Below are 24009 nucleotides of genomic sequence, written 5' to 3' on the forward strand. Positions count from 1 at the left end.
ATCAATTTGAAACTTTTCTGGTATAATAAGTGACAGTATAGAGCCAGATTTATTTACTTATTTTTCCCAGAGGGTCATCTAGTTGTTATAATGTAATTTTAACTGAGTTTCAATTTAAGGCAATCATGAGCCATGGGCAAGAACAGACAGGTAGGAAGATGTGCAGCCGATGGGGAGACTCAGCTTTAGTTCTCAGCACAGATTATTAGCTGCCTGTACAGTGTCCAACACATCATTCAACCCACCCGAGCCTCAGTATCCTTATATAGAAAAGAGAGATTATCTGACAAAACACTCTAGAATGTGGCTGAAAAAGATGTGTTGGCTTTGACCCCCTTGTAATTTTGCCTTCCTGGAAACAATTGCTTAATTCACCAACAGTGGGTCATGTCTCCCTGTGTTACAGTCCAGCATGTGCATGGCTACGGGACCCGGACTGGATATGTTCAACAGCACGCAGATTATAGGACGGATCATCTATGAGAGAGCAAAGGTCAGCCGCGGGCCCAGCTTCTTTCAACCTCCTTTAACGTTGTTCTTTAAAATCCACTGACAGCGCTCGTTGCACAGCCAGCAGTGGTGGGAGGCAGCCGAAGGCCACGCTGCATGAGGTGCCTGGAAGATGGTTGCCTGGCGGCTCCGCTAGGAGGGCTGCTTCCACGAGCACACAGGCACCCCTCCCGCTACCCACCTGCCTCCTCCTAGGAGGTATTTGTGTAAACCGAGGAGCAAGAAAACGTTGTTTCAGTCTGAGTGCTGGCTTCAGACTGTGGGGCAATAGGCGGGGTGTAAGGATCTACCACTGCGTCACACGAGAGGGACCCAAGCTCTTTAGGCCTGGGCCGACCAGTGGCCTGGCCCTGGTGACGAGGTGAACCCAAGCGGTAAAGCCCCCCAGGCCTGCAGTGTGGATGCAACCTAGTTCCTAGTCTAATTCAGTATGTGCCCCAACCGTCCATCTCATATTTTCTTCTTTCTTAAGTCATGTTTGGATGTGGAGCGGATCTGGTCTTCCGTGAGGTTGCTCCGAGTTCTCTACGTGCATCCCTCTGCTGAAATATTATCTTCCATTTGCCCCCGTGTTTTGTGTCCACTCCTCTGGGGACAGATTTCTGATGGAAAAGACACATGATGATGTCAGCCTGCCCTCTCTTCCTTAGTTCAGTCTCTTCGTCTGCCTGGCTTGCTCCTGCCTGTCGCATGTGTGCACGCGTGACTGTCCGTATTTTGCTCCAAGGGTTCTGAAGTGCATCAGGAGCAACCAGGGAAGAATGAAAAGACCTTTAAAAACATTAGCCACCAGTCAGCCCAATTGCTGCAATTCCTTTTAATGAGTGTGGTATTATCAGTGGATGGTTCTGGATTAACAGATTCTAGTGAGGGGGTGCACCAATGACGCCATTTGCTGTCAGAAGTTTTGTTACTGTCCTGGGCCCGGGAATTGTAGGGATTTGTCCCCCACTCTGGATTCTCTTTTCAGGAAGGCCCAACTTTGCTCTTACCCAGGAGGCAGCTGGTGTTACTGACAGCTCATTGCAAGAGCCCCCACATGGCTGTGCAATCAGGGATGGGGGTGACAATTGGTGTCAGGCAGGGCGGGCCTACCACGTGTGGCACAGATCAATACAAGCCCACGTTTCCCATCACACTGACTCATATTTTCCAGGAGATGAGAAAAACATTACTTCACCCTACAGGAACAACAACAAAAAAGAATCTCCAAGGGTGGATGGTGGGTGGGAGAGTGGCACATCTTCCAGCCACCCTTTGGTGCCAGCCCTGCCGGAGGACTCACAGCTTCCAAACGAGAGTCCATGAGGTCACGCTCTTGTTCTGGCATGACAGTTGTTTGGCCTACCTTGTCCCAATCTTAAGTTTACTTGACTGTCTCTCAAATTCTGTATCATAGAATTTGCTGTTTGGGGGGCAATGGACACAGGTCAGTGGCTCAGGGCCTCCAGGCGTCTGGGATGCAACTGGGGTTGGCAGTTGTACCCACTACGTGGGTAGTGACCATTCGTGCACAGGCCGCAAAACAAAACTCGGCCAATGGGTGCTTTTCCAAAGGGGCAGGTATTGGGCACGCTCGGTGCCGTTCACTTCAGCCCCTGTGCTTCTAACGTGAGCCCATGTGGGTTTTCCAGGAACTGTATGCCTCTGCCTCCCAGGAGTTAACCGGACCACTTGCTGCGGCTCACCAGTGGGTGAATATGACGGATGTCACCGTCTGGCTCAACTCCACGCACTCGGTAAGTGTCACCGAGCCATGTGGATCATGCCACCAGGGCTAAAGCTCTGGGCTGATCTCATTATTTACTTGAGGTTTAGCTTCTGTTTCTTGTTTCGGTTTACTTCTTATTTTTGTGCTGTTTTTAAAATCTTCCCTTTAGGTAAAAACGTGTAAACCAGCCCTGGGCTACAGTTTTGCAGCCGGCACGATTGATGGATTTGGGAGCTTCAATTTTACGCAGGGTGAGGTGCAGTCTGACGACATTTGTGGTTGCAGGTTCTGGAAGGTTTAACTGTAGCTGCACATTTATTGTTTTTTACTATTATCTTTAGATCCCAGGAGTGCACAGGCTTTTGAGGTGTGAACATGATAGCCAGATTTCCCTGGGGTACGTGTCTTCTGGAACTTAGCTTCCACTTATTCAAATAGAGTAGGACACAACTTCTCTCTCTCTCTCTCTCTCTCTTTTTTTTTTGGACACAACTTCTCTTTGCATTTAGGTCTATGGGTGGATGCTCTTTAACGGGCCTGGGGTTAGGGTAGAGGTGAGAGGAGGACAGAGCGGGATTGTCATTGTACCTTTAACAGTGTGAGTTTGCTGTGCTCTCTGCTAATGAATGCCTCTTTCTCTGGTGCCTTTACCGAAGCCCAGAGGCCTCAGGGCGGAAGGCTTCAGGAACCCCAATATGAGCTCCCAGGTCCTGTTTCTGGGTGCGTTTCCACAAATTTATAACTGGTTACTGTAGGTCGTGCATCCTTTTATCCCGATCATCTCTGTAATAACAACGCGGCTGCAAAATAGAGAAAGTAGAAAAATGGACAAGACTCACTTGTAGGAAACGTTTTGGCTTCTTTCATTCTTGCTTTTTTTTTTTAAAAAAAAATGTGTATTTGGAAACATTGATTGACAAATTAATGAAGGCAGTTGCAATTTGAGACATTTGGCTCATCCTTCCTGGTAATACTTCGTTCAGTGGTCTAATTTCCCAGAACAGTAATTTTTAACAGCTTTATTGAGAAATAATTCACATACCATATGATGTACCCATTTAAAATGTATAATTCAGTGGTTTTTAGTGCATTCACAGATGAATGCAACCATCGCCACAGTCTGTTCTGGAGCATTTTCATCACCTTGAAAAGAAACCCTGCTCTCTTTAGTTTATTACAATCCCTAGGCCTCATCTCCTCCAGACCTAAGCAACCCCTGATCTTTCTGTCTCTATTTTCCTATCCTGGATGTTTTCTATAGATGGAATCATAAAATATGTGGCATTTTATGTTGACTTCTTTCACTTCACATCATGTTCTCAAGGTTTGTCTGCATCGTACTATTTATCAGTACTTCATTACTTTCTACGGCTAAACCCTTTGAGCAGGGTGCAAATCCTGTCTTCCCTAAACCGTCACCCCTGACAACCATCATTTTACTCTCATTTCTATGATTTTGGCTTTTATAGGTTCCACATATTAAGTGAGAACCTGCAGTTTGTCTTCCTCCATCTGATAATTTTACTGCTCCTTTCCAATTTCAATGCTTTTTTTTTTCTTGCCTAATTGCTCTTGCTGTGACTTTTCTTAAATTGGGGGTTGAAGAGTGACTAGTTAGACAGGAAGACTCCACCACCCACCAGAGTTCCTACTGAATGGGGAATCTGTTCTCTTCTTATAGAAACTGTTATGTTTTCTGCCAGAGAAATGGGCAGAGGCCTCTCCCTAGAACATGGCTGGGGAGATGTTACTCTCTGGGAAGGCCCCCCAATCTCTGTGAACATGCCCAAACAGGCCCAGCCTTCTGTGTTCCTCAGTAGGGAATAGAATCTTACCAATAAGGTGGAAAGGGTCTGAAACAGGGCCCCTCTTTACCCTACAAAAACCTTATACTAAAAGGAGAAGGGGAGGAAGCACCAATGAAGAATTTGAGATGTCTGAGTGTAGCTTTTTCAAATATGAAGCATTTGTAACCAGTCCGTTTTAAAATTTTAGATTCTTGACCTTATAAAACTGGAATTTATTAACACCTACTCTTATATTTCTTATTGACGAACAGAAATAAAATTCATGAGCCAAAAATCCAAAGCAAAACTAAAAACAGGGAAAAGCTGATAAAACTTTAGTATATGTGCTGCCAAAGCAAGCACAAGCTGGTAAAACTAAATGTGGATCTCAGCATTAACAGCTGAAAGGAGAATGTTGGTTTTTAGGTTCTAAGTGGAAGGTTAGTCATATACTATCTATGACCTTATCTGATGTACATTCCTTCTATACCCAGTATGCCCAGTTATCATGAAAGGATGTTCAATTTTGTCAATGCTTTTTCTGCATCTATAGAGTTGATCATACGATTTTTATCTTTCACTCTATTAATGGGGTGAGTCATATTTATTTATTTGCATAGTTTGAACCACCCAGGAATAACTCTCACCTGATTGTGGTGTACGATCCTTTTAATCTGCTGCTCAATTCAATTTGCTGGTATTTTTGTTTGGGATTTTTGCTTCCATATTCATCAGGTCATATCATCCTAAAATTTTCTTTGTTTGTAGGGTCCTTATCTGGCTTTGGTATCAGGGTAACCCTGGCCTTGCAAAATGAGTTGTGGAATCATCCCTCTTATTCAATTTTTGGGGGAAGTTTGAGAAGGATTGACATTAACTCTTCCTTTAATGTTTGGTTGAATTCACCAGTAAAACCATCAGATCATGGGCCTTTCTTTGTGAGGAGACTTTTGATTATTGGTTCAATCTCCTTACTCATCAGTCTCATAAAATTTTCCTTTCCTTTGTGATTTAGTTTGTATGTTTCTTCTAGGTTTTCCAATTTTGTGCTGTAAAATTGCTCATGGTAGTCTCTTATGATTCTTTGCATTTCTGTGTTAGCAGTTGTAATGTCTTGCCTTTCATTTCTCATTTTCTTTGAGTCTTCTCTCTTTTTTCTTTAGTCTAACTAAAGGTTTGCCAATTTTATTTATCCTTTTTTAAAAAAACAGCACTTCATTTTATTAATCTTTTCTATTGTTTTTCTGGTCTCTGTTTTTTTATTTCTGCCTGACTTTTGTTCTTTCCTTCCTTCTGTTAACTTTGGGTTTGTTTTTCTTTTTCTAGTTCCTTGGGGTATAAAGTTAGGTTGTTTATTTGCTATTTTTCTTCTTTCTTTTCTTTTTTTTTTAAAAGATGTCTTTATTTATTTGAGAGAGAGAGTGCGAGAGAGAGAATGAGAGAGAGAGAGAACACAAGCATGGGGGGAAGAGGAGAGGAAGAGGGAGCAAAAGAAACTCAGACACAGGGCTCAATCTCATGACCCTGAGATCACAACCTGAGCCAAAACCAAGAATCACACTCTTACCCAATGAGCCACCCAGGTGCCCCTCTGTTTTTCTTAATATAAGGGTTTATCCTTATAAATTTTCCTCTCAGGACTTCTTTTGCTGCACCCAATAAGTTTAGGTATGTTGTATTTCCAATTTTATTTGTTTTGTGATATTTGTGATTTCCCTTTTGATTTCTTCTTTGATGCACTAGTTGCTCAGTAGTGTGTTGTTTAGTCTCCACATATTGGTGAATTTTCCAGTGGTCCTCCTGTTATTGATTTCTAGTTTCATCAGAAAAGATAGCCTGTATAATTTCAGTCTTCTACATTTGCTAAGACCTGTTACCTAACATGTGATCTCTCCTGGGGAGTGTTGTGTGCACTTGAGTAGAATATATATTCTGATGCTGTTGGATTAAATGTTCTGTATATGTCTGTTGGGTTCATTTGGTCTAAGGTGCGGTTCAAGTCCAATGCTTCATTATTGATTTTTCTGTCAGGATGATCTGTCTATTGTTGAAAGTGGGGTAAAATGTGTCCTACTATTATTGTATTGTTCATTTCTCCCTTCATATCTGTTCATCTTTGTTTTATGTATTTAGGTGCTCTCATAGTGAGTGCATAAATATTTACAATTGCCATATAATCTTGATGAATTTACCCCTTTACAAATATATATACAAATATCTTGTTGCACTTTTGGATATATATATGCTCCCGCTTGCTTTTGGTTTCCATTTGCATGGAATATATATCCATTGGGCCTTTATTCCCCCATTTGATCACTCTATACCTTTCGTATGGAGAATTTAATCCATTTCCATTTAAAGCAATTATTCAAAGGTTAGTACTTACTAATGCCATCTTATTGTTTTCTGGCCATTTTGTAGTTCCCTCATTCCTTTCTTCCCCCTTCCTTTGTGATTTGATGGTTTTCAGTGATAGTATGTTTTGATTCCTTTATGGTTTGCATATCTACTATAAGTATTTGCTTTTTAGTTACTATGAGGTTTACATAAAACATCCTATTTATAGTTATGTCTATTTTAAGCTGATCGTGTAACTTTGATTGCATACAAAAGCTACCCTTTTATCTCCTCTTCCCATACCTTATGTTTTTGATGTCACAATTTGTATCTTTTTATATTGTGTATCTGTTAACAGAGTATTGTAGCCTTAGTTATTTTTAATACTTTTGTATTTTAACCTTCACACTAGAGTATGAAGTGCTTTATATAGTATCATTTAGTATTAGAATATTCTTTTTTTTAATTTTTATTTATTTATGATAGTCACAGAGAGAGAGAGAGGGAGGCAGAGACACAGGCAGAGGGAGAAGCAGGCTCCATGCACCGGGAGCCCGATGTGGGATTCGATCCCGGGTCTCCAGGATCGCGCCCTGGGCCAAAGGCAGGCGCCAAACCGCTGCGCCACCCAGGGATCCCTAGTATTAGAATATTCTTAATTTGGTTATCTACTTACCTTCCCTAGTGTGTTTTATACTTTCATATCTTTTATGTTAGTATCCTTGTATTTTACTGAAGAATCCCCTTTAGCATTATGTGTTCCATAATACATGTAGGTTTTCTTCACTCTTTTATTTTTTCATCCTCTGATTGGATAATTTCAAATGACTTACCTTTGAATTGACAGATTATTTCTTCTTCTTGATCAAATCCACTATTGGTGTGCTCTACTGTGTTGTCATTTCATTCCCTGTGTTCTTCAGCTCCAGAATTTCTATTTTTTCAATGATTTTTATCTCTCTGTTGAACTTCTCATTTTGTTCATATGTTATTTTCCTGATTTTGTTGTCTGTGTTCTCTTGTAGTTGTTGAGCTTTCTTTAAAAAAAAAAAAAAAGTATTTCAAGGGGCACCTGGGTGGCTCAGTTGGTTAAGTGTCTGCCTTTGGCTCAGGTCATGATCTTGGGGTGCCAGGATCAAGCCCCACATCAGGCTCTCTGCTCAGCAAGGGGTCTGCTTCTCCCTCTCTTTCTGCCCCTTCCTGCCACTTATGCACTCTCTCTCTCTCAAATACATAAATAAAATCTTTTTAAAAATTATTTTGAATTATTTGTTCATAGATCTCCATTTCTTTGGGATCATTTATTGGAAATTATGTGTTCCATTGGTGGTGTCATGTTGCCTTGATTTTTGTTGTTTTTTAGAGCCTTGAATTTTGGCTGTGTATTTAATACAGCAGTCACCTCTTTCAGGCTTTGCAGACTGGTTGTGAGGTGGAGGGAGACCTTTACCCAAGGGTGTGTGCAGGGACATTGGATGTGTGAGCCGTGGCAGTTCCAGATCCAGAGCAGGTCAAATGGCACAGTCTCCATGTAGCTCTGTCAGTTTAGGTCAGCACTGATGAAGACTGTTGGTCCACAAACACCAAGGCTGTGGGTGTCTGTAACTGTGATCAATGTTCTTGGGATCTCTAGGCTGCTGCTGAAATCCTCATCTCCTTCCCCACTGTGTGTGTGTGTTGTGGGGGGAATGTCATGCCTGAGGCTCTCTTGGTGCTAGGTTTGGCTTTTGAGTGCCCTCACCATAGTGGTGGCACTGGTGGCTGATGCATGAATGCCTGTGGAACAGTGACAGATCTGAGATCTGGAGCAGAGGTGCTTTTAGAGTAAGGACAGCACCAAGGTCCAGGGCACTGGCTTCCCAGTAGTGATTCTGTGCCTGAGTTCTTGGTAGATGTGGAGCAGCCATGGAGCTGGGGAATGGAGCACATGTGCTGGCAGAGGACATTGTCTCCGGGGTCCAGGATAGCCTGCAGTGGTGGTGGCTCTAGTGCCTGAGACTCAGATACATGCAGAACAGCTGCAGATCCAGGGTCTGGAGCAGTGGCACACACAGTGCTTCCACGACATTAGATTCTGAAACATGGGTGTGGATGGAGCAGATGGAGCTCTGGGGTCAGGGGCACACTTAGGGTGGGGGCTGAAAAACCTGGTCCCAGGATGATGCACTAGCAGCTCCTTATAAGTGAGGACTAGCAGCATCTCATCCCCTGGGGGTGGGCCATCATAACCAGTGGTGACGGCCACTGGTTACCTTAGTCACAAAAGTTGCTGGTGTCCTCTGTGGAACAGGCTGCTGGGGTCTATGCCAGTGAAGACCACAGGATCCTCTGCTGTGAAAACCACAGTAAGTCTGTCATAGGGGGTCTTGAGTGGCAGGGGCTGCTGGAGTCCTCCATGGAGCAGGCCTTTGGGCACTGTGATGGCACCTGCCATGGGCTGACACCAAGACCTGTACTTCTGTGTTCCTCGCTGTTTCTGCTACGTTAATCCTTCTAGTGATCCTTTCTGTGTGAGTATTCCATTTTTCCCTCCATAGGTTCTTAATTGGACTTAACTGAGCCCTCCCAGGACTATTTTTATTTGCAAGTAGCTAACTGTTGTTTTCTGGGAGGTGACAAAGGCAGATATTTTCTACTTTCCCTTCTTTACCATGCCACTAATCTTTTGTTTTTTATTTTTTATTTATTTTTTTTAAATCCTTTTTTTTTAATTTTTATTTATTTATGATAGTCACAGAGAGAGAGAGAGAGAGGTAGAGACACAGGCAGAGGGAGAAGCAGGCTCCATGCACCGGGAGCCCGATGTGGGATTCGATCCCGGGTCTCCAGGATCGCGCCCTGGGCCAAAGGCAGGCGCCAAACCGCTGTGCCACCCAGGGATCCCAATCTTTTGTTTTTTAAATATGGGTGTTAAAATAATACATTTCCCTCTAAGCACTTCCTTTACTGCATCCCATGAGTTTTGGTATATGATGTCTTCATTTGGATTTATCTGAAAGCATTTTCATATTTTCTTTTAATTTCTTCCTTGACCATTATCTATTTATGATCATGTTGCTTCATTTCCACATATTTGTGAGTTTCCCAAATTTTCTTCTACTATTTATTCCTAATTTCATTAAATCGTGGTTGGAAAACATACTTTGTATTATTTATACCCTTTCAAGTTTATTGGTGTTTATTTCATGGTCTGCATATAGTCCATCCCAGACAGTGTTCTATTTCTTTTTCTTTTTTTTTTGCACCTCGAGGTGCCCCTGCAGTTTTTTTTTTAATTTTTAAAAATTTTATTTATTTATTCATAAGAGATGCAGAGAGAGAAAGAGGCAGAGACACAGGCAGAGGGAGAAGCAGGCTCCCTGTGGGGAGCCCAATGTGGGACTCAATCCCAGGACCCCGGGATCATGACCTGAGCTGAAGGCAGACGCTCAACCACCGAGCCATCTGGGTGCCCCAGACAGTATTCTGTATGCAGTTGAGAAGAGTGTCTGTACCTGCATGGAGGGTGGTATCTGCAGGTACCTGTTAGGTCCACTTGGCTTCTAGTGTTGCTTGCATTTTCTATTGTTGACCTTCCAACTGGTCATCCCAGCTATTACTGTAAGTGGGTTATTAATGTTTCAACTGTTATCTTTGAGTGTCTCTTTCTCCTTCCATTTCTGCCAGTTTTGGTTTGTGTATTTTGGCGCTCTATTATTAGGTCCATATGTGCTTTTAATTTTTTTTTAATTTTTATTTATTTATGATAGTCACACAGAGAGAAAGAGAGAGAGGCAGAGACACAGGCAGAGGGAGAAGCAGGCTCCATGCACCAGGAGCCTGACGCGGGATTCAATCCCGGGTCTCCAGGATCGCGCCCTGGGCCAAAGGCAGGCACTAAACCACTGTGCCACCCAGGGATCCCCATATGTGCTTATAATTGTTATCTTTCCCTAATGGATTATAGATCCTAAATTGATTAATAATTAAATTAATACAAAAGATCGGTTTCAGAATTAATGGAACTTTCCCCAGATTGTGGCATGGACCCATGATTTTTGCATTCTATTCTGTGTGCATGCACGCACATGTGGCTGTGAGCACGCCTGCATGCATGTGTGTAGATGATTAAGTGATGAATTAAGAGAGGCTCTTACTGTGGACCACAAGCCAAAATCATTTCTTCAAGTTGGAGGTGTCATTTTTAGTTTTTAAAATGGGAAAAAAGTGATTCCGTTCATAGATCTGTATAATTAATTATGTCATATTGTTTTTATTTGCAACATGGGTGAGGAATTGCAAAGGAAACAAAACTTTAAGGATGTTGAACAAAATGTATTATTTTATTCTATCAGCCACTGTGGGGATCTAGTTAAATAATGACTCCTATTTTAGAATGCACAGGAAATTTTCCCTTTTCTATTATTCAAACCATTTGGAATTATTTGGCAACAGCCATAATAAAAAATCTTTGGGGATCCCTGGGTGGCGCAGCGGTTTGGCGCCTGCCTTTGGCCCAGGGCGCGATCCTGGAGACCCGGGATCGAATCATTGAATCCCACGTCGGGCTCCCGGTGCATGGAGCCTGCTTCTCCCTCTGCCTGTGTCTCTGCCTCTCTCTCTCTCTCTCTCTCTCTCTCTCTCTCTCTCTCTCTCTCTGTGACTATCATAAATAAATAAAAAAAATAAAAAAAAATAAAAAATCTTTGCAGTAAAGGCATCATTGTACATTTGTCAAAGTGATGGCATTTTTCAGAGGGTTGGAATCAAATTAGTGTTAATGTTCCTAATAGGGACAACAGTAGGGGATCCATTTTGGGACACTCTTCGGGATCAACTCCTGGGCAAGCCATCTGAAGAAATCAAACAGTGTCAGAAACCAAAACCAATCCTTCTTCACACTGGAGAGGTAATGCATTTTGACTATCATGGTAAAATTAGTATTTTATTTTAAAACTTACGAATTGTCAGAGACAAATGATAGATCTTTGTTGACATGGGAGTTCTTATTCAAATATTCTCACACCAAAGTTTTAATATTAAAAATATGTATGGGGTGACTGGGTGACAGACACTGAGGGGGGCACTTGATGGGATGAGCACTGGATGTTATTCTACATGTTGGCAAATTGAACACCAATAAAAAATAAATTTATAAAAAAATAAAAATATGAAAAAAATAAATAAAAATATGTATGTTAAGGATCTAACTCTAAGGAATAAAGGGTATGATTATTAAATGTTGTGACTTAGAATTTGTGATAAATAACTGGAACAATGTAAACAATAGAAAAGGAAGGATTCAATCAACATCTGTCCTATTCAGGATTCACTTATGCTGACTCCAGGACAGGAGTTCACATACAATTCTCTGCAGAGAAAAACATCCTCGGGTCATATAAAAAGGGACATGTTCATGTCTTAATTTTCTCACAACTCAGACAGCATGATTAACTAAAGCAATATTCCTTTAATACTCCTTTGGACCATGGATTTTCACGTTCTTAAAGTCAAAAGTTCGGGATCCCTGTGTGGCGCAGCGGTTTAGCACCTGCCTTTGGCCCAGGGCGCGATTCTGGAGACCCGGGATCGAATCCCACGTCAGGCTCCCGGTGCATGGAGCCTGCTTCTCCCTCTGCCTATGTCTCTGCCTCTCTCTCTCTCTCTGTGTGTGACTATCATAAATAAATAAAAAAATAAAATAAAAAGTCAAAAGGTCATACCAGAATTATTGATGAAGAAAAAATTTTTCAGTAGAGTTTTTTTCCCCCTAATATTCAATTAAAATTCTTTAGGAAGAAGAAAGAGAGGAAAGGAAGGAGTAAAAGGAAAGCCTCTATACTAATCCAACTATGCAAAGGATAGATTGTCTTGGAGAAAACTAGGAAAATAAGACACGACTTAGTAACTGCAAATTTAAAGTGCTATGAGAGTGAAAAGAGAAATCATTCACTTAAGCTGTTCCAAATGTAGACTCACTTGTCCATCTTGCTAAGGATAGTCACCACAGTGCACCAAGAGAACCCTTGGTTACCTGTTACATGTTATCATTCCATGATGCCAGAGCCATTAAAAACTTCACTGATGAGAAAATAAGTCTGGGTTAAGGGGGCACTGGCATCTGAGATCCTTATGTTATGACCAGATAGAATATTTACTACTCTAGAAAGAAAATCTGGTCTAGTAGGATCGAGCACCCAAACCAGCTGGAAACATTATAAATTCTTTAATAAAGGAACTTCTGTGAGCATCATCTGTCTCTTGACTGTAGAAAGAACAATACCCCTAACACAGTTTTCATGTTTTGGGTTCTTAGTTGACAAAACCTCACCCCTGGCACCCCGATATTGTTGATGTTCAGATGATCACGATTGGGTCCTTGGCCATCACTGCCATCCCTGGGGAGTTTACGTAAGCTCTTCTCTGTTATTTCGTAATTAAATATGTATTCATTGTGTATGTGTTTCTGCTGGAGTCACTTCTTATCATGGGCAAGAATTCTGAACTGATAATAATCCTTGGTATCTCACCGCACCATTCTGGCAACAGTGACAAATATTCCAACCCTCTTTGGGTGGGCCTCCTAAGAGTCCATCTTTCCAGGTGTATTGCCAGTGAGGAAATTATAGCAAATATAAACATTTGAAAAAGTTATTCCAAATGTAAATGATGTTGGGCATTATTATGTCAGTAGAGAGTCTTGAAGTGGTATCAAAATACAGGTACTTGAAGCAGTTGAAGTGTTAGAAGCAGGAATGATGGTCTGGAATCTCCTTATGCAGTCTTCCCTATCTGAGTAAGTAGTATCTTTCCAGTTGCTCAGGCTGGAAAACCTTGGAGCCATCCCTGAATTCTTTCTTTTTTTTTCAATTTCCCCTACTTTCAGTCTTCTCACAAATTCTACACATTACACCCAACACTTTCTATCACTCCCTCCCCGGTCTAAGCCTCCATAATTTGTCCCCTAGATTACCTCAGTAACCTCCTGTCTCACCTGTTTGCTTTTTCCCTACTCTTCTGTAGTCTTTTCTCAACACAAACAGCCAGAGGAATCCCTTTAAAACCTACGTTAAATCACGTCAGGGCTCAGAACCCTCCAATGGCTTTCCATCTCACTCCAGGTAAATTCTTAAACAGTTACAACATCCTACATGGCCCTGGGAGAGACTTTTCCTTGGCAACTTCTCTGATCTGATTTCCTACCTCTCTCCCCCTTATTCGCCCCTGCTTTAGACACCTTGGCTTCTTTGCATTTCCGAGATCAGCAAGCATGTGCCTGTCTCAGAGCTTATCAACTTATGGTTCCTTCTGCCTGAAATGGTTACCCTCCTTTTATCCCCCGACCGGCTCTTATTCCTTCAATTCTACGCTCAGATGTCTAACAGAGATGCCCCTCCTGCTGATGCTATATGACTCTGTGTCACTGCCGCCACCACCGCCATATTCCCGCATCATCACAAGGACAACCACCATCACCTTTCATCTGTACACTGCACCCCACACTCCCACAATGCGTTTCTTGACCATTACTTCTTTTATTTGTTTCTTGACCATTGTCACTCCCTGGAATGTAAGCTTCCTACTATTGAACCCTTAGCACTGAGAAGTGGGCCTCATCTGTAGTCGATATTGTGCTTTATTGAAGGATTTAACGAAGGAACGAAATGATAAATTCTTCATAGGCAGGAGCAGTGCACTCTCTACTTGCCTCAGCTCTTAATAACATTGAACACAGACAGTATATTCTTGTTGAATCAATGAATGGAAAGTGATTGTAGTCTTTGCCAGTGATATTCATTGATTCTCTTTCCTTCCATCAAGTTGTTTTGAATTTAGGATTTATTTTCAAGATAGGATGCTTAGGGACAAAAAAGCTCAACTTTTGCTTTGTGTTGCCATAGAGCTCCTACATACTTGTCCATATTGTATTATGAGCTGGGATCACATTTGTCTTTCACTATGAGTTTTTCTGTATCCTTTTCATACATTCTGAATAGGGAAACACTTAGATAATTCTGTTTTCTTGACTCAGGACCATGTCTGGACGAAGACTTCGAGAGGCAGTTCAAGCAGTAAGTTAAAAATGAAAGAAAATGCCTATTTATGTTTCATGAAGAGAAAAGAATACCCTATTCCTATGATTTGATATCTTTTAAGTTAATCTTTGTGGAGATGACTAGAGTTTTACACTTCTTGAAAGTAATATCTAGAGGTGAATATGAAATATTAGTGGTATAAGAAGAAGCTTAAAAATTATAAGGAAACTATAAACAGGTTTAAATGATTTATTGCTATTTATATACTAATAATTTAAAATTAATAATGGTTTTATGGGTTAAATAACAAATAACCTTAAGTACTTTAATATCATGGAGTCCTGTCTAAATAAGACCTAACACATGTTAGGAATTCTGGATTTTATCTACATTTACAATTTTCTTTATATTCAGGAAGCATTCCAAATGGTTCTAGAATGACATAATCAACAGAGGTCTTATTACTTGGAGCTGGAAATAACCATTATGGTTAGTTATTATCCTCCCATTATGCTTTTTAGGAAGTGGATAAAATATCTGTATTTTAGTAATAAGATTCTACATCTGCAAATGTAAGCACTAAGATGTTCATCGATCCATTGACTTGCCCAACTGTAGTGCAGTTATGGCTCTAACTTTTCCTCAAGGACTTGTCCGTACTTCTGCGTTCCCAGGAGCATTGATCACTGGGAATGACGTTAAAAGAGACATCCTATGCCACTGATTCACATCTATGATCCTGTGTTAAGTATAACTGGGCTGATAATACCCATTACGATGAAGAGTAATTTTATTGAGCTCTATCTTTCCCCCACTAGGAATTTGCAACGTATGGGATGCAGAATATGACCGTCGTTATTTCGGGTCTGTGCAACGTGTATACACATTACATTACCACCTTTGAAGAATACCAGGTAAAATAAAAATTCTCGTCATTTAAATTAACTATACCATTTTCAAGACTGTTTCATTAAATGCAGGTTTTCCTTCTAGACGTCCTTAACGGTGTTTTTGAGAGATGCCTTTGTTTTGGGACAGAGGAGAGAATAAGACAGAGGTCGCATTTGGGAGTTCTAGGTTTACCCTTTCCAAATTTGAGTAGAAATTCTGTTCTCCGTGACTTCTACTTTTTCTGAACTAAATTATTTTGTCAGGGATACTGGTAATAAGCCTGAGTGGTGGCATGCTACCTCTGTAATCCTGCCCATAGTGCTTCTGGAGCCTGAAGTTTTTGTAGAACCTGGGAATATTGTCTCATTGATAGCTACTATTAATTGAATGCACTAGATGGGCACCTTGACAATGTTATCTTAAGTCATCTTCACAACAGCTCTGGAGTAGGGTTTTTTTTATATGTATGACAGAGATTAAGAAACACAGTCTCAGAGAATTGAGGGGAGGTAATGTTTCTTTGTTTGCAAATAGCACAGAAAGTAGCTCAAGTACTTTTTAATGGTAGTAGTTAAAACCATGGAAACAATCTAGGTTCCCACCATTTCTATTTGCTAACCTATCTGCTGGTGTATCTTGGCGGTCCACACGGAGGCATTCAGCCTGCCTCTTGACAAATGGCCAGTGATGCCAGGAGTGGAGGCTGCCCTGCTGCCCTCTGTTGACTTTCCTGAAAGTCTCTGCTTTCCAGGAAATCCTATTGAATAAAGTTTCTTAATTGGGGTAAACTTGGATGGGACTAATTTTCATTAATCTATTTTTTCATTTCTCTTTAACTGTTGATTTAGAATTTCCTTCAATTAGGAGTACAGATAGCAAATGACAATAATATTAGCAGTACCTCTGACTTTGTCACAATAGGAACCCCAGATACTTTTTATATTACAGAGAGGGATTGCAGATTTGGAAATGACTTCACTCTCATAGCTATTTTAAAATCACAGTAGTTATTAGATCGGCTATCAGATCTTGTTACTCAACAAAGAAGCACAAGCATTTCTTGTTTAATAAAGAAAAACAAATATTATCCTATCACAAAATGGTTTATTATTGTTTGATTAAATATATCTCAGTCTAGGGGCACCTGGGTGGTTTAGTCGGTTAAGTACCTGCCTTTGGCTCAGGTCATGATCTCGGGGTCCTGGGATTGAATCCCACATGGGGCTCCCTGCTCAGCAGGGAGTCTGCATCTCCCTTTCCCGCTGCCCGCTCCACCCCTCACCATACTCTCTCTCATTCTCTCTCTCTTGCTCATTCTCTCTCACAAGCAAATAAATAAAATCTTTAAAAAAAGAGTCCAGGGCACAAATAAGTTTAGGAATCCCTACAACCTCTCTCAGGGACATACTCCTGCAAGGGTTAATATTAATTAATTTATTCACTAATTCATTCAACAGAAACGTGTTGAGACAGATACTGTACTAGCCATGATCTGCACATAACAATAAGTAAAAATCTGCCCCTACCTTCAAGACTATTGGGATTTATGGTCTAGTGAAAGGCAGAGAAGAGCGTGTAATCACATTTCTGTAAAAGGGATGCACAAGGTGATATGAAAACAAATAGAAAGTGTAGTAGTCTATATTGGGTGTTTGAGGTTAGAGGCTGGCAGATTTTCTGGAAGATGTAACATCTGTCTGAGTTCTTGAGAATGAATAGAGCTAGTCAGGGAAATAAAAAGTGAAGGCCGTGTCCCATATTGAGGAAAATATACATGCAAAGGTGGGGGGTGCTGAGTTAGTACCTTTGAAGGGCCATAATTAGTTGAAGGTAGTGAGACAGGGGACTAGTTGATGGGGAGGTTTTAGTTGATGGAGCATCTTTTTATGCTATACTACAGAGCTTTAACTCAACAAGGAAGGTTTTGGAAAACTGCAGTAGAATTCTAAAGAAGGAGTGTTATGATCAAGTTTTGATTTAGAAAGGTCACTAGGATGACATTGTAGAAAAACACATTGGAGGGACAAGTGTAGGGACAGAGCACTGACTGGGAAGTTGTAGTTATGACCTGGGTGAGAACCAAGAGTTTGGCCACAGTAAGATCAGGAGAGACAGAGGAAAATGAAAGAATTCAAGAGATGCCAAGTAATGGTAGCTCAGAGACTTCCAGGATATAGGATGGGAGAGAGGGAGGAGTCCAAGATGGCAGAAGGGTGGTATCCACTGGAATGAAGAATGTTGCAGGGCGAGCGGGTGTATTTGGAGTGATGAGTTCCACTTTAGTTTTGATGAGTCTGAGGTTCCTGTAGAACAACCAGAGGCTTGTAGTTCAGCTACAGGAGATGTATCTGGTTCTATTTTATAGCTGTATGGTGGTTAAATGTCCTTCTCCAGGCAGTATCATCACCACCCAATTTCTCCAGGAGTTACTGAGACTCATTTTCCCTCATTTTTTCCCTCCTGCTATGCTCCTTGAAGGCAAACATTTAAATTGCAAGTGCTTAAAATAGACTTATGCTTAGGAGCTATTTACCTCTTTCAGATTAGATGGACTGATAGTCCAAATGGCATGAACCGAGAAAACCCACTGCCTTTATCAAGTAATTGATGGTAGCCATTGACGTTCACTGGTAAATGGAAATGCCCACCACCTCTTGTCATAGTTAATCTTGAATTATGCCAGTTTGAATTATGTGAGATGTCCAACATCACCCCTCCCCTAAGATGCGCCAAATGGATGGAGATATGCAGAACAGTGTAACACTCAGCCCTGTTTCTCCTGCAGGTTCAGCGGTACGAGGCAGCGTCTACAATTTATGGACCACACACTCTGTCTGCTTACATCCAGCTCTTCAGAGCCCTTGCTAAGGCCATTGCTACGGTAATCAAAACTCGTATGCATGTGTGTCTCAGGGGTGGGGAGATGCAGAAGGATGCAAAAGAAAACCGTAGCTTCAAATGTCCAGTTTCTTTCAAAATCTTTATATTTAAAAAGTTTGTAGTCATGAAGTATTTCTAAGAAACGAAACTGATAGTAAATTCAGATACAGTTAACATCATTTGGTAGGGACAGCTTTGTTCACATACATGATTTCATATTATCCTCATGATCCCCGTGTGAAATGTGAAAGTATCATTTCCCCCCATTTTTCAGATGAGAAAATTGGTTTGGAGATGTAAGTCATCACACTTACTATAACTATAGCTGAGGGTTAAACCAGTGTTCTTCAGTGCTGGCCAGAGTCTCTGCAATCACTTCATGAGTTGAGCTGGTCATTCCTTCTGAGGTGCCCATTGCCCATATTGTAGCATCTCTGAAATGATTGCATCTTTCAATCAGAATAATTTTATGATTATGATTAGTAGCAGGTTTTTACTTTCTTGGTGGCTCAAAAATAATAGCAGTTGTTAGAATCACTAGAGGCTTAGAGGTGATGAAGTACAACCTTGGAATGTGTACACATTGCATCGACTTAGAATACATACAGCTAAGTAAGTTGTCTTAAAAGAACTCCACTGTGGACCTCTTCCTTTTGGCATGCAGTTATTAATGAAGCTGACTCTGGCATCAGATGATGAGCCAATAGGCAAGATAAAGGGCTTAAAATCATAAACAAATCTTTATATAACACCATAGAGGCCCCAGTAAAGGCTGGGACACAATTATGGCAAGGACAACAGAGCCCTTTCAGAGAAAAAGCTTGATTATATCGGGTTGAAACAAATAATACAGCTGCTTCGGTGGGTCAACACAGTTGAATATTGGCAATTCCATATGTCTCTACCTAATTGCTGACCGTATGAAGTTTCACTACAAGATGTCTACTTAGGACATATTTTAATTGCCTGTTTATTGTTTTATAGCATTCTTCTCAATTTTAGGTCTGGTCCTTTTTTTTTCAAAGTAGAGCTTCTTTAATTTTCATCCTAAAAGCTGTAACTAGTTATAGTATATTCAGATTATATGGAAAAGTGTAAACCTATAACCCATCCCGAGAGATAGCAACTGTTTTTACTAGCATTATGCCTCTACATCTACCGTTCCTCCCATGGAAATAGAGCCTTCAAATTTTATAGTGATACTTAGGGAGAAAGTGTGATTCATTTTGTGGAAATTTGTGTCATAGTCAGTTTTATGTCTGTATCTAAGATTAGCGATGTGATCTTGAAAAAAACTACTGAGTATCTCCCAGCGTATGTTCCCATTTGTGAAGGGGGAATGCCAGCAAATAGATGTTATGGCTGCTGAAAAAGATTAAATTATTTAAGTGAGGGTTAGTGTACATTATGAAGGACTATTTAAAATTTGAGATTAGCCATTGTGATGATGCTATTAGAAGTGACAAATGTGGAAAACATAGATTAAACCAGTCAAGGCACATGCCGATCTTAAGTTAAAAGTGTATTTATTATATTATTATATTTTTTAATTAGCGTAGAGAAGGACTTAGGGAGAAAAAAAATTCTGGATAAGAGAGGCCCAACATTTTTTAAAAATTAAAAGAGTAATTACAGCATCATGATACAGAGGCTTACCATGTTTTAGGCTTCTATCCAAAGTCAGACAGTTGAAAAACGGCTGTCCCAGAATCTAAACTTGTATAGTGTTTACACTCTGATTGCTGGACTACGTGGTCTGGGGGAGTGAAAGTGTTGTCTATGACCCAAATTTTCCTCTAGTGACAAAAATTTAAATTGTACATCTAGACTCACATTTTAGCAAAGTTCCCCCACATTTTGTTAAAGCTGTTAGGTCTTGGAGAGAGGATGTGAGTGTGTGTGGATGTGTCCTTTAATGAAGGCATTTCTGGAAGGCGGGAGCTTGGGGAAAGGGGCTTTAACTCTACATTCTGTGCTTCCTAAGCCAATGCTCTCTGTTCTAGGACACAGTAGCCAACCTGAGCAGAGGTCCAGAGCCTCCATTTTTCAAACAACTGATAGCCTCACTAATTCCAAATATTGTGGATAGAGCGCCAATAGGCAAAACTTTTGGGGATGTTCTGCAGCCTGCGAAACCTACATACAGAGTGGTAAGGTGCACAAAGAGATCTTGGAATCCTCCAGAAGCCTGTGTCTGGGGTTGAGGGAAAGATACTGTCTAATGTCAACACCTGCTTCTAATAATGCTGTAGACCAGCTGTTGGCAACGATAATTTTGACAACTGTTCTTAGCTCTGCAGAGCCTCTGCAAACATCAGAATGGGGAAATATTTATTTTTCAGGTGGTTGTGATGTAAAATCAAATCTCTAAAATCCAAATTCTTCTTTTCTTCTTAAATGGATGGTCATGGAACCCTTTGCTAGAGCTCAAAAAAGTCTCTTAAACCAAGGACAGGGAAAGCACGTAGAAATTAAGTAGGACTTATACTATTGCTATTTTATATTGGTCTCGTGTCCCGCAACATTGCTAAATCATTTATTAGTCCCAGTAGATTTTAGGTGGGGGATGTGTATTCCTTAGAGATTTCTACATATAAGTATCATGTCATCTGTGAATAAAAGCAAGCTCACTTATTCCTTTTTGGATTTCTTTTCTGGAGGCCTTTGATTTTTTTTTTTTTCCTTATTGCGCTGGCTGGAATCTCCAATACCCTGTTGAAGACCCACTGTAAGACTGGGCGTCCTTATCTCATTTCTAATCTTAGGAGGAAGATCTTAAATGTGATATTTTCTTAAATATCAATTTCTTGATATCTTTCTTAAATATCAATCTTAAATATGGTATTTTCTCTAGGATTTTTGTAGATGCCTTTTATCAAGTTGAGAGAGTTCTCTTGTATGCCACTATTTTTTTTTTTTGATAAAGAATGGATGTTGGATTTGCTTCAAATGCTTTCATGTCTACTGAGGTGATTATGTAGGATTTTGTCTCTGATTCTGGTAATATAGTGTATCGCATCAGTTGATTTTCAGATGTTAAATAAATACCCTTTTGTGATAGCATAGAATCTTTTTTTAATTTGTTGTTGTACTTGGTTTGTTAATATTTTCCTGAAATTTTATACTCAAGTCCATGAAGCAAATTTGTAGTCTTCTCTTCACGTGTTGTCTCCATTGCCTTTGATGTCAGGGAGAATGGGTTAGCAAGTGTTTCCTCCTGTATTTTTTGTAAGTGCATGGAAAATACTGATACTATTTCTTCTTTAAATATTCAATCAGTTTGATCAGAAAAGCCACATGGACCTTGGCTTCTCTTTATAACAGAATCTTTACTTACTACTCCAGTTTCTTTTTTTTTCTTTTTTTTTTTTTTAACTTATGATAGTCACAGAGAGAGAGAGAGAGAGAGAGAGAGAGAGAGTCAGAGACACAGGCGGAGGGAGAAGCAGGCTCCATGCACCGGGAGCCCGATGTGGGATTCGATCCCGGGTCTCCAGGATCGCGCCCTGGGCCAAAGGCAGGCGCCAAACCGCTGCGCCACCCAGGGATCCCCAGTTTCTTTACTTATTATAAGACTGTTAAATTTTTTTTTGAGTCAATTATGTGTCTCTCTCAGCACTTAGTTTGTCTTGAGGAATCTGCATCTTTCTAAAAATTGACATCTTCCTGGGAATTTGCCTCTTCCATGTAAGGTGTCTAATTTGGGTAAAGTTTATGATATGTTCTTACAATCCCTTTAATTTCTGTGGAGTCAATAATGATGGCCCTTCTTTCTTCCTGATCTTGACCATCTTTGTCTTCAGAGAGCTAGGTTTTAGCTTCACTGATTTTATCTATTGTTTTTCTGTTTCAATTTCATGGATTTTTGCCCTGGTGTATTATATTCTTCCTTCTGACTGTTTAGATTTTATTTTGCTCTTTTCATTTCTTAAGATGGAAGCTCAGGTTTTTTTTTTTTTATGTTTTAGTGTATGATTTTTATTTCTCTGTTGATTTTTTTTACTATATATATATTTGATTATTTTCCTAGTAGCTGCTTTATGGCCTTGAAAAGGAAAAAGAATTCTGATTTTCCTCTCCACACCATCCACTCTCAGGACTTCTGACCGCAGGTGTGTGGACATGTTCCCCACACCAAGCAATTCTCTGCAGACATCTTGGCGAATTCATCTGCAGAACTTGGTGTTATATCATTCAATTCAATTCTGACACTATTTACTTGGGGTTGGCATCTACCTCATAGGTTAAGGGCTCACTCCCACAAGACTGTACCCCTCCACCTCCACTTCGTCACACACTTCAGATACCAATGGTGAATCTAAGTTGTCACCTCTGCTTCTGACTGATTGGCTACAAATTGGAGATTCCCATGAGCCCCTCCTCAGGTTAAATAACTTGCTGGAACAGGCTCACAGAACTCAGGAAAACAGTTCACTTACTAGGTTATCAGTTTATTATACATGAATATAGCTCAGGAACAGCCCAATGAGGAGAAGGAGAGGGCAGGGTATGGGGGAAGGAACCAAGGCTCCATGACCTCTCCGGGAAGGCCACCGCCCCAGCATCGCCATGTATTCACCAATCTAGAAGCTCTCTGAACCCCAGACTTTAGGGACTTTTATGGAGGCCTCATGACATAGGCATGGTTGATTAAATCATTGGCTGTTGATGATTAACTCAACCCCCAGTCCCTTTCCCCTCCCTGGAGATCAGGGAGTGGGACTTGATCATTCTAACTCTCTAATCACAAGGTCAATTCCCCAACTAGCCCTCACCCTGCTGTTACTCAGAAACCCTCAGCCACTGGTCATCTCATTAACATACAAAAAGACACACCACTTAGGGGATTCTAGGGGTTTTAGGAGCTCTGTGCCAGGATATGGGGACCGAGACTACATATAAATATCTTATTATGTCATAGGGATATAATATGCATCGCAACTAATTGCACCCTACTTCAATAGAATACTAACAATTCCAAAAAATATAAAAAGATTGCTCCAATATATCTATTTTTCCTTTCCCACACTTTGTGATATAAATATATATAAATGCAGTAATACAGTGTTATAACTATTGTCTTATACACAAGCTTATACTTTTTAAAAATTTTCTTTAAATTTATTTTTTAGCTTACACCTTTAAAATAGATTAAGAGAAGATACGGAAAAGTATGTTTATAGAATATTTTAAATTCAGTCCACATATTTACCTTTCTGGTGCTCTTTATTGTTTCTTAGGAATTAGAACTATTTTTACCATCTAGCATCATTCCCTTTCAGCACGAAGAACTTCCTTTAGTATTTTTGTAGGACAGCTCTGCTAACAAATTCTCTCAGGTTTTATTTAGCTGGAACGGCTTTATTTTCCCTTTCTCTCTAAAGAATAGTTTTGCTGCATTCTTGGTTGAGAAATGTTTTTCTTTTATCACTTTGAGTGTGTTATCCTGTTGCCACTGTTCTTCTCTGACTCTCTAAAGAGAAGCCAGTTGCTAATCTTATTGGAGTTTCCCTGTAAGCAATGAACCATTTTTCTCTTATGGCTTCCAAGATTTTCTATTTGTCTCTGCCTGTCCCCAGTTTGCTACAATGTATCTAAATTCAAAGTGTTCTGTGATTATCCTGCTTGGGATTTATGGAGTTCCTTCCATTGGCAAGGTAACGTTGATCAAGTTTGGAAAATATTCATCCATTCTTTCTTCAAATAGATTTTTCATATATTTCTCTCTTTCCTTGAATTCTGGGACTTCTGGGACTTCTGGTTTGTGAATGTTGGTATATTTGATGCCCTGTTTGTTTCTGAGGTTCTAGCGATTTTCTTCACCTTTTTTCTGTCCATTTTTCAGATATAATAATTCATATTGATAAAATTCTAGTTC

General features: G+C 40.3%; 1 protein-coding gene across 1 annotated transcript in view; it reads left to right on the forward strand.

Moving 5' to 3' along the window:
- ASAH2 (N-acylsphingosine amidohydrolase 2) overlaps positions 1-24009 on the forward strand; it is a 71597-nt gene that overhangs the window by 37814 nt on the left and 9774 nt on the right. The window contains exons 10-18 of the mRNA XM_055322983.1: positions 407-493; positions 2145-2249; positions 2391-2472; positions 11118-11233; positions 12641-12735; positions 14357-14396; positions 15179-15274; positions 18037-18132; positions 20135-20281. Of these exons, the coding sequence (XP_055178958.1) occupies positions 407-493; positions 2145-2249; positions 2391-2472; positions 11118-11233; positions 12641-12735; positions 14357-14396; positions 15179-15274; positions 18037-18132; positions 20135-20281 (864 nt within the window). The remainder of the gene's footprint in view (positions 1-406; positions 494-2144; positions 2250-2390; positions 2473-11117; positions 11234-12640; positions 12736-14356; positions 14397-15178; positions 15275-18036; positions 18133-20134; positions 20282-24009) is intronic.

Source organism: Nyctereutes procyonoides, unplaced genomic scaffold, assembly GCF_905146905.1.
Source record: "Nyctereutes procyonoides isolate TBG_1078 unplaced genomic scaffold, NYPRO_anot_genome, whole genome shotgun sequence".
Classification (NCBI taxonomy): Eukaryota; Metazoa; Chordata; class Mammalia; order Carnivora; family Canidae; genus Nyctereutes; species Nyctereutes procyonoides.